Raw genomic sequence first — 11,279 nt, forward strand, 5'->3', positions numbered from 1 at the left:
TCTGGTGTGTCTACCATGTTTCATTTTGTTGCCATAAAACACTGAATGGATTTAGAGAATCTTTTATTAAAGAGACTACAGTTTGACAGAAAAAGAATAACTCACTTCATAGTGCAAAATAAAAGCATTACTTCTATATAACAATCAGCATAAATATAAATTGGGGCATAAATAATATATTGTATTTACAGACCATATTAGACTTGTGTTTTAATCAAAACTTCATGTTTTAAAGTCATTTCCTGAAATTTGTGTCAATTCCATGTTGTACAGGACTGAACAAAGAGGGCTCTTCACTTTGTAGTAGTAGTGCCCTCGAGTTAAGTTTGTTTTGTTTTTTTACTTAAAATGAATACAGGAACTAACGATCCTTTGATATTTTGTGCTTGTTTTGACAAACATGAATGCTTCCTTTTTCATCCAAATATTAAAAACTGATTACTTGCATGAAAGAGATACATCCCACAAAAAAAGGTTTGATTTCAATGTTGCTGGTGTCTCATGTCCAGGCTGTTCGAGGTCTCCTGTGAATCTGATGAGGAGAGATTCAAGTATGGTCATCAGTTTTACATAAAACATTCAATGTCCATCAATTACTTTTATTTTCCTTTTTTTTTTCACCTTTTCCTGGTAGCCTCTCTCGGCCATCCTCTGCATCTCTTGCATCAGCGCCTCCTCCTGAATTTGGTAAGCCTCCTTGTCCACAAGCTCTTCTTGCTCAAGCTGGCACTGTTTATCCCACTTTTCCTGGAGCTGCTGTTGTAACTGCAGGGGACAACAAAGTAGAAAACAGTGAGAGATCCTGTTTTCCCTGGTAAATTACTAGTGCAGAGAATCAACTCATCTATTGTGCCATCACTTTTTAGGAGCCAAGGCTGGGGTTATTGAAGTTGTCAATGATAATCCTTGGTCTGTAATGATGCGAAGGCAGAAGAACTGAAAAACATGCAGACCTGTACATTTATTTCTTGCATCCAGGCTGTTTTTTGCTTTTCTTTTCTGGCAGTTTCAATCCTCCGTTCTTCTTCATCTCGCCTCAGGGAAGCTGCCAGGATCTTTTGGTCTGCCTCCTGGTGGGAACATTGCAATTCAGACATGCCATCAAAATCAGAGAAGATGGATGAAAATTAACAACCATATGCCAAGTTCTTTGAAAATATTCCTGTTTGTGCTGATCCTTGATTCTCACATTGATCATCTCTTATCTGTATAAAGAAGGTAGAGCCCTGCCCTCTGATCTACTACAAAACCTAATCAGATACAGGTTTGGCAGATCTGTTCCATTTGGAAAACGAGCCTTAAAAAGTAGGTACATTTTTATGAACGTGACAAATCATAAAATCAGCATGACGTTCCTTCAGCATCATTATGGTCCATTCATTGTGTTTAGATGCCTCTCAAACTGATGTTTTGTGAGGGAGTTTCCTTGTTGAAATTGTAGCGTTCTCTAAAATTGACCTTACTCCATGATGTGGTTCATGCGCAAGGATACAACTTTTACATGAAAGGATATGGGAGCTGCCAGAATGTATATCTAAAGGTTTTACACTGGGTTAGGTAACTGATGCAATAGGCTGCCACTCATTACACTAAGCTTTGTAATGTATAGACAGAAGTGAAGTGCATCTATCGTCTCATTTTACAGTCAGGATGACAAAAGTTTGTGCCAACTGAGCAAAAACCAGGCAAAATAACTCACCAGTTCTTCTTGCAATTGCTGGGCTCTCCTCCTCAGCTGAGCACGACATTGCTGCATCAGGAAACTTCTGGTGGACAACAGATGCAATTCAGTCTGATCAGTTGGAAGCTTCATCTGGCTTTTGCTCAGTTAACGTCCAAGAAACATGAAAGCTACCCCATTTCAGACTTCTTATGCTGTTCCTCCATTATTCTCCTTTCCTCCTCCATCTTCTCCAGCTCAAACTGCTGGACCAGCAGAGCTTCTTGGCCCTTCTTTAACCGTGTCACCTTAAACACAAAACAGTATTCAAAACACAATTGCAACATAGTCTTCATAGGCAAATCGGTGACTGAAATACCTCCTCTTCTCGCAGCCTGAGTTCCTCAATCTGTTTGCGAAGTTCTTCTGCTCTCTGCTGCTGCTCAGCTTTTTTTTTCTCCTCTGCCTGCCTGATCCTCTCCAGTTCCAATTTTTGGGACCTTGCACACTCTTCTTCAAATAGCCTCTTCTCCTCCTGCTCTCTCACTTCATGCTGCAGGAGAAATATAAACTTTTCAAACATTGGAAAAAAAAAAACAACATTTACCTACGTTCTGAATTGCAGATATGAATCTGGGTAAAGTTCACATGATATTGTCTCACTGATGCCAAGAACATACACTACCCAGAATAAAATGGTTACTCACAATATATTTAACATAAAACACTACTGTTTGGATCACATTGATATCATGGATATCACAGGGAAATCTCTGGCTGATGGCTGGCATAGATTTCCTACCCGTCTCTTTTCACATATCTGCTCTTGCCATTGGTTGACAACATGATCTTGATGCAGCGCTGACTCTACCTGTGGACAAATGAAAAACAAATTTTCCACAGCGGACAAAGATACCGAAGAACCTGAGAGCTGCTTAAGGGGAAAATGGAATATGTAATTCACAATTCTTACTGACCTAAAGAACTGAACTCAATGGAATATCTTGTCAAAGTGTTGCTTTTCTGTACTCTTTGAGCACCTTTGACATATGAACACTTGCTCTTTTCATCTAACACTTTGAAAGAGTCATTGAAAACAAGGCAAATTAGTAGGTTTTATCTCAGCTACCTGTCTCAACTCCGGGTTGTTTTCCCTCCAGTGCTCCTTCAGCAGCTCTTGTGCCAGCTAGGTGTAAAAAAAATAAATTATACATATATATATATATATATATATATATAAGCGTACGAGGACTGAGAAAAGATAATCATGGATGGAAAATGAGCACCAATGTGATAACCTTTTTCCTTTTCTCCTCTCTGGCAGAACACAGCTCATCAGCCCTTCGAGCCAGCTGACTTGCCAAGGTGTCCCTGTCAGGTATCACTTTCTTCAACTCTTCCTCCAGATGGCGTTGCTCCTCTTCAAGCATCATCCTAAGTTGATTCCTGCGCTGCTCTAGAGTCACTCTTTTTTCCTCGTTCAGCTTTTGTTTATGGTACGCCAACATACTGATAAAACAAATGAAAAGAAATTTGTGGAATAGAATATTTCTTTGATCATGTCACAATGGGGAAATTTTCAATTTGTAGATTTTTCTATGTGTTCACTGTCCATCTCTTCTACCATGGTTAATAAATCAAGACACATATCTCTAGCTTCCTTTTAGAAAATTGAAAGGAGCTATTAGAATTTCCTTCGGGATTAATAAAGTTGTTCTTATTCTTATTCTTAGAAAATCATGTTTTTTGGATGTATAAAAATAGTGTTATTTCTGTTGCTTGCTATCTGGGTTCACTGTAGACAGCAAAGTAAGAATTTCGTGGTACAGGGAAACATTTCCAAACTACGCATATGAATGCAGACGCTTTGAATCTTGAATGATCTTTTGTTCATTATCAAAGCTATTGTTTCTATGTGCGCCATTTGTGTATAATAAGATATGCTCTTCCTCATAATGACAGTCTTCTAATCTTTTAACCGATATTGATGAAATTCTCTGTATTGCTTAAATTAGTATTTTACTCATACAAGACCCTCATAAGTGGAACAATGTCACCTCATCTACCCTTCCCTCTTTTATTTCCCTCATTCATCAGCTCTTCAAGCACTATTTCCAATTCTCCATCACTTCAAGACACTGTCAATACATTTCCCTCTCTATCCTTAATCATCCGAACCTGCTGCACATCCTTTCCGACTCTATCCAAATTGCATGCATGTCATTAATATCTGCACAAAAGCTGTTGTGCATGAAGTTACCTCCTCTGGTAGGACTCCTGGGAGCTCCACACAGCCTGTCTGTGACTGCGGACACTCTGCTCCATGAAGTACCGGGCGTGGAGCTCCCATTGCCGCCGAGACCGGGCTTCCTGCTCCCGCTGCCGGGCCTGGTGGTCTGCCAACATCCGGGACCGGTCTGATACCCGGGCGGAAAGAGTCGGGAGCGCCATGGACCTGTATCGAAACTGACGTACATCACAGACGCTAATCTCCTAGATCCAAAATGGCGGCTCTTAATCAACAAATCAAGGGCTTGATTACAATCACCTGGTCAAAACACAGGTCATTTGCGACGGTACTCAAAACTATCAGAAAATAAAGAAAAAATACATTGTCGCACATCGAATTTGTATTTTACTGTTACATTTACATTAACCCCAGTTGCAGGAACCCGTGTATGTAATTTAATAAAAGGTTATTTTAGCCCACGGGTTGGTTTGCTACTTTCTAGTGATAATGTGTTCAGTAAACGCAAAACACGGCGTCAAAAAAGTGAAAGAGTAATGCATTGAAGAAAAGAATTAGAGAAGAATTATTTACTTTGATTGACTTCCTTCGTGGGACGGCCGCTGAAATCAGTTTGGTTTTAAAACACAACTCTTGGGTCTCCCTTGGCGACCACAGCTTGTAGTTCTACTTCCTAATTACTCCCGAACTACGGGAAGAGGCGAAGGACAAATTTAAGAAAAAGGCGATTCGTTTAATTCATCCCTCTGTCCTCCCAAATTGCATGTAATTCCAGTGTGTTTACGCAACGAAATTACTGGAAATGAATAATATCGGGTCAAATGAAAACACTACGTGAACACAAAGATCCAATCACGCAATTATGCAAAAAATATCTACATCAGTTTAAAGATTGAAAATCACATCATCCACAATGCCTGATTACCAAAACCTTTTCAGCCTGCAGATACTCCAAAAGTACTATCTTGAATTTACAACTACCTGTTATGAGGGGGAAAAAATTGGTGTGGGCACATTTGAGCAAAGATTTTTGACACTGCGTACAGTCGTACATTTCCAAAAATATAATTACAAGTACTGCGTTGTCGATTTTTCCATCGTCGGATGTTTACACACGAGGTGTGATTAAGGTTAAGCAATTCTGTGATATTGCTCAAAACCCCTTAATTGGCAGTAAAGCAGCAGAAGAAGAGCAACGTGAGTCGGTGGATTTAAAATTCATCTGATGCTCCTGTATTTTTCCTGCTTGTTGTCTCTTTACATGACTTCTACCTAATGACCCAGAGAGAACTAGAGAGAGGGAGGGAGGGACGGAAAGAGAGAGAGAGCGAGAGAATGTGTGTGTTAGGGCTTGGCGTGGGCATGCAGGTGTAGTGTCACTGCGGTTGACCTGGGAGGTTGACAGCTTGTTGATCTTCTCTCTGAGGTAAGTGTGTGACGGACCTGGATGCGATGTCTCTTCTCATGGAGCACCAGTTCAGACAGCTGCCGGCTGACAAGCAGGTGGAGACAAGACCTTTTCTGGAGGCGGTGTCATATCTTCCATCATTCTTTGGTGAGTGGGGTTTCTGATGTATAATAATAATAATAATAATAATAATAATAATAATAATAATAATAATAATAACAACAATAATAATAATAATAATAATTTTGGGTTATTTTGACATTTTAGTGCATAGACTTTTTTTTTAGTTTCTCTGATAGTTTATTGTCTCTGGGGGAAAGTTCTTCTCCACAGTACTGGACATAGAGCAAACAATACACTTAACATAGATCACTGCACAACAATGGCGGAGAGGGTCAGCGTATAATGAGGAAAAAAACAGCTTTAGAGTGTAGCAGAGACAAAACAGGGAGTAACATGATAGCTCCAGGCACCTGCAGTATCTTCATAGTTCCTCTGGATCTGAGTGACAGTGCGAAGTCATCATATGTTGGCACGGATGTGGAGTTTTGCAAAGTAATCAGCTAAACAATGATGTTCATGATACTTACCGTGACAGTACACACTTGACTGGTATGACGGTCTAATGGAATGTATGAGTGACAATAGCTTAAAATTGTGATTTCATAAGTTTAATCATTTGACTTCCGTTGTGTTAAATGAGCAACTACCTGACTTTATGCCCCTGCTGGTTTTTCTACATCAGTGATATGTGTGACCTCTTCAAAAAAAAGCAAGAAAAAAAACTTGTAATGTAGAGAAATCTGTCAAAACACTTACTGAAACAATCTCGCTTTTTTCAAAACCGAGCTTTTGAGGTTCATATTTCTCATCGCCAGTTGTCCACAATCCTTTTTCATGCATAATTTAATTACTGCCCTGGATTTTTAGTCATGAAAATTGATTAGTATGGTGTTGAGTTGCCCCTGCCCATTCACGGGCATCACGATGCACCCGGGCATCTTTGTGCTGCTTCATTCTGTATTCATTAGCCAAAGCTGCTCTATGGAAATTGCCATGTGAAACCCCTGAGAGGAAGCCTGATGTCAATATTAACCTCTTTTCTCTTTGTCACTTCTGTTCTTTTCTGAACTAGAAACATTTTTGGCTGTAACATAATGTTCCTTAAAGCTATTAAAGTATCATATCACCATTGGTGGTCCACAGTGATGTTCAGGACTGTTTATATTTTGTATATTTTGTGCGTGCACGCGTACACACACACACACACACGCAAGGGAGCTTCCAAGCATTACTTAACCTGGGGGAAATACATCATATTTATCTCTTGTGTGGGTGGGTAGCACAGAACTTTCATCCCAACATTGAAATGAACAGAAGTACCACTAGAATAAATCTAAGTCTGTTAAAAAAAATAAAATAAAATAACAACATTAGTTAAAAAAAAAGTTATTAAAATTAAAATGAATTTAAAAAAAATCTGAATTTTGTAAATAATTAATTACCCTCACTACCTGCTTCAGGGATTCATCACAGTTGTCAGGGTATTTAGCTGAAGCCGTAACATTTTCTACTGAATTATTGCATTCATTATTGGAGAACCTTTATTTGATAATTACTGATGGCTGAACAAGGTTTCCTTAGGGATCCACAGGGTGACCAGAGGCTCCTGGAAGTCCCTGGTATCGTCTGCATCAATGGTCGTGCCATGACTCCTTGTGGTCACTTGCCAGCACTACATCATATCAAATCAACAGCTTTGTCATATTTAATGTCCAAGTTTGACACACTGTGAGGAAATACACAAAGTAAAACAAGGTAGCTTCTCCCCTTCAGGATGAAATCTTTTTACGGTAAAAGTGAATTGTGACTTACAGCCTGTGGTGTCACTCTTCCCGAACCAAGGTGTGTGACAACGAAATCCGTCTTCAGACAAGGTGTTTATTTTGTTTACCTACATCACTGACATGGCATTTTAACTTGAGCCTTGTCTTCACTTTCTACAATGAATGTGATATTGAAATTTGGTCCTGTGAAGATAAAAAAGACAAAGCGATGGGCATCCGAAACTTCTGAAAACAGATCTGTTGACCTCGGCCTGGCGGCGATGCATCATGACTGAGTGAACTTTGTCGGAGAGTTAACAGGCTGTGGTCAGAAAAGTGTCCGCTAAGTGCCAGGTGTTTAAGTCATAGTGTTATGCACTGGTAATCAACACGCGGTTTTAATTCAAGGTCAGTCTGTTTCTTGGGTTTGATGAGATCTACCACAACATGCCACATCTTCTTTCTTTCATTTTTTCCCCCCCACATAACCTTTCATTTTTTTTCCAAATTATTATTTTGTCTGACTCATGTAAAACCACAGCCACCAAAAACCCACTTTAAACTGCTCATATCAATCTGTCGCTAATCTGAACAAGCAGGGCCATGATTTAAATCAACAAGGAAATTGTATTTGTCTGTGTTTCAAGCACACAACGTAGCATATTAGGTCTGGTTGTATTTGAAAGAAGCCGTGCATTTCCAAAAATGATCCAGATGTGTTTAAAACAGTTAAAACAGCACTGGATTTTTTTTTTCTTAGCATTTTGTCATGTAGAGTCTCTTTGACCAGATATGAATTCATTACTTTCAATTAAATGCTATAGTCGTCATTAAAACAGTTTGATTGTATAACGGTATATGACGTGCATGTGTAATATTAGACGCATCTGTGTATTATTAGATGCATATGTGTAATTTGCATGTGTTGTTTTAGCGGTGTTTGCTTGTAGGCGCTGCCCTTAAAGGAGGCTGATGCCACATGTTAATGTATTTGAATGACATGAATCAAGACTTTGAAATTATCTCCAGATTGATATCTCTACATAATGATTGAGATTCAGATAATATCATTAAATCTTTATGACTTTTATATTTTTCCTGCAAATAGAAAATGGTTTGAGAAGGTATGAGAATCGTGGGTGGATGTGAACTTTCTGTCGTCTGATGTGCTTGTTTCTCCTCAGACTGCCTCGGCTCCACCATCTTTGCGCCGATTAAAGCCGACATATCGGGGAACATCATGGTAAACACGTCCGTTCGGTCATGGGACACAAAAGTAATCAACCAGAGTGTACTTTGATATGATAATACATGAAGATGTATGATGTGAAATGTTTAGAAAATCAAGGCCGTTTATGATACCAACCCAGGACGCTTTAAGACACTTCAGCAAATTTTGGAGGCGGAGAAGGAAATGTACGGCACGGAGTGGCCCAAAGTCGGAGCAACTTTGTCTCTCATGTGGTTAAAAAGGTTTGGGATTTTTTTATTTTTATTTTGCTTGACTGATAAGTGTGACTGACTTTCTGAATCTGGTGGACCCTGGTGTCGCTCGGCTTTACCCCCAGAGCTCTGCGATTCATCCAAGTGTTCCTGCAAAGCCTGGTGAACGGTGAGAGGGACGAAAACAACCCCAACCTCATTCGAGTCAACGTCACCAAAGCGTACGAAGTTGCGCTGAAGAAGTACCACGGCTGGCTGGTTCAGCAGCTCTTCAGGGTGAGTTCTGTCTTTATCGCCTCAGAAGTCCAAGCCTCGCAGACAATTTGTCCTCTATGCTATTAGCAGAGATGTGTGGCGAGGTTCGTGGCTGGCGAGGCACTGACTTCATCACAATCGTCTTAATCACACCTACCATGAGGCAGGAGATCTGCGTGCCTCACCTAGTGGCTCAGCTGTTTTATGATCTGATCGCACAGCGCAAGAAACTAATAACACGCGTACTGTTGTTGACAAAAAAAACACTGTACATCGGAAATGTAGTTCATATATCGCAAAAGTGATTAAACATTTTTATAGTGACATACAGAGAGACAGCAATACGATCTTTGCGCAGAGCATGCCAGCAGTCAGCCGTCACTGCACAATCTACGTTGAGGCTCAGCAATCCGGGTCCTCATTGCATGTCTCTTCTCAGTATTTGAACAGTAAATGTGAAAATCAAGCGATTTTGAATCAAAAACAATCTAACACTGGTGAAAATACTTTTAATATATTTCACCATTTAATTATTTTTTTCATTTTAGATTTCATTCTTTCCAAGATTGGCAAGTGAGGCACGGCCTCTCCTGCCTCCCCTGAACGTCAGTGGCTATTAGCATGTGTTTGTCGTTTTTTGTTTTGTTTTTCAGGCAGCTTTATTTGCGGCACCGTATAAGTCAGAGTTTCTGAAGGCCCTCTCTAAAGGCCAGGACGTCAAGGAAGAGGAATGCTTGGAGAAAGTAAAAAAATTCCTCGTCAATTTCTCGGCCACCGTCGACGTGATTTACGAGATATATAACAAGATGAATGCCGACCTCGACTACAAAGTGTGATTGACGGACAGCTCTTCTCTTCTCTTCTCTTCTCTTCTCTTCTCTTCTCTTCTCTTCTCTTCTCTTCTCTTCTCTTCTCTTCTCTTCTCTTCTCTTCTCTTCTCTTCTCTTCTCTTCTCTTCTCTTCTCTTCTCTTCTCTTCTCTTGTATTAGATTTTGTTTCCCATTCTTCGATTGTCGGGAGCTTAGTTGGATCATTGCAGGAGAGTATTTCTAACATCCTTAGTAAAATAAATCCCATATTTGTCTAACGCTGTCATTTTGACAAGTTTCGGAAAGCAGACGCATATCCAGGTACTTTGCTCATGATAATTTCATTGCTTTGATCAGTCGTTTTTCAGATTTATCTTTTTAAAAGAAAATTCATTCATTCATTGCACATCCGTATGCACAATATAGTCTATTCTGGAACACCATTGTGGCACCCAGAGTGCAAGCAAATATAATGACTGACTGAATGAATGAATGAATGAATATATGAATGAATATTGTTTTTGCAACACTATCAACTGTCCAGTAGAAAGGTGCAATTTGTGTGTCTTTTCTGATGCTGTCAATAAAAATAAACACCACCAGCCCTGGACAGAATAAGAAACAATATAATAGTTGTAGCATTTTTGTGAAGGATTTTATGATTTTGTTATGAATGTCTGAGGGTTGCTGTAAATTGTTGTGTTCAGTAACTCGATTTGATGTGGAGTGGATTTTTAACAGGAGTTTATCCAATATATTTACTTATTTGATTTCTGGATGAAGTTTGTATTTTGTTATATTCTTAAAATAAGTTTTTATTTAAAATGAGCACCACTTGGTGCCTTGCAGTGGAAGTACGGAGTCTTTAAGTGATCATGTGAGCCTTGGGTTTTTCCCTTTTGTTGTTGTTTTTTTTTAATTACGTCATACTCAAGTTTTAGTTGACACAGTTTCCATCCCTTCAAAAAATATACAATTTAGGGTTTCTGTGCTTCTATGCAGGTGTTGCATATCTTTTATTTTTCTAAACACATTCCTCTATCCACACTCCTCTCAGGATTTTGCACAAAGCTGAACGCCTTGGAATTTGATTGAATATAAACACTTTGCAGTACAAGTTGTCGTCCGTGTCTTTGTTTGAATCCGGCAGAAAATCCGATGATATCAGCCCACCCTGAAGTTGAGGAAGACCAACAGGCTCTCCCTCCTGCCAAAAAGAAAGCTGTAGGAGAAGATAATCGTCTTTGGTTTGATTAACCTGACAACAATCTGTCTGACTGAGCCATGTTAAAGAGAGATACGCTGAGAAAAGGCGCAGCGTTTTGAAATATTCTCGCCTCTGAAAAGTCAGCTCCGTTTGTACAAGTTCAGTTAAAACACATGCAATACGCAAACTACATCCACGGCTGAAATGGGAAAATACAGTCCAGAGGACAAAGATCATTGTGATGACACAAACAGGAAACAGACCATAATGCGTGGTATGATAAGTTGTTCAGATGGCTTCAATTATCAAACAGTGGGAATGTAACCACACAGTCGCACACAAATAAATTTAAGGTAAAAAAAACTGATACATTTTACTGATACCGATTTATAACAAAAGGTATAACCCGACAAACCATCCTTC

The 11,279-nt window shown here is 39.4% G+C and overlaps 2 protein-coding genes across 3 annotated transcripts; one reads left to right on the plus strand and one right to left on the minus strand.

The window, feature by feature from the left end:
• Window positions 1-53: 53 nt before the first annotated feature.
• On the minus strand, window positions 54-4,593 carry tchp (trichoplein, keratin filament binding). 2 transcript variants are annotated; one of them, XM_086174094.1, is made up of 11 exons: window positions 4,482-4,593; window positions 3,921-4,126; window positions 2,959-3,169; window positions 2,790-2,846; window positions 2,463-2,531; window positions 2,040-2,213; window positions 1,856-1,968; window positions 1,700-1,766; window positions 954-1,070; window positions 622-765; window positions 54-532 (listed from the first exon to the last, which is right to left on the minus strand). In XM_086174094.1, the coding sequence occupies exons 2-11, from the start codon at window positions 4,109-4,111 to the stop codon at window positions 500-502; spliced, it is 1,176 nt and encodes a 391-aa protein (XP_086030220.1). In that variant the 5' UTR covers window positions 4,112-4,126; window positions 4,482-4,593; the 3' UTR covers window positions 54-499. The 2 variants fall into 2 exon arrangements, with proteins under 2 accessions (XP_086030220.1, XP_086030221.1); XM_086174095.1 differs by lacking the exon at window positions 2,463-2,531.
• Window positions 4,594-5,293: 700 nt separating this feature from the next.
• On the plus strand, window positions 5,294-10,134 carry gltpa (glycolipid transfer protein a). The gene is made up of 5 exons (XM_086174097.1): window positions 5,294-5,463; window positions 8,327-8,385; window positions 8,482-8,615; window positions 8,711-8,861; window positions 9,494-10,134. Exons 1-5 carry the CDS (start codon window positions 5,361-5,363, stop codon window positions 9,674-9,676), a joined length of 630 nt encoding a protein of 209 aa, XP_086030223.1. The 5' UTR covers window positions 5,294-5,360; the 3' UTR covers window positions 9,677-10,134.
• The last annotated feature ends 1,145 nt before the right edge of the window (window positions 10,135-11,279 follow it).

Source organism: Fistularia commersonii, chromosome 26, assembly GCF_037954325.1.
Source record: "Fistularia commersonii isolate RoL2024-O1a breed Wild chromosome 26, RoL_Fcom_v1.0, whole genome shotgun sequence".
Classification (NCBI taxonomy): domain Eukaryota; kingdom Metazoa; phylum Chordata; class Actinopteri; order Syngnathiformes; family Fistulariidae; genus Fistularia; species Fistularia commersonii.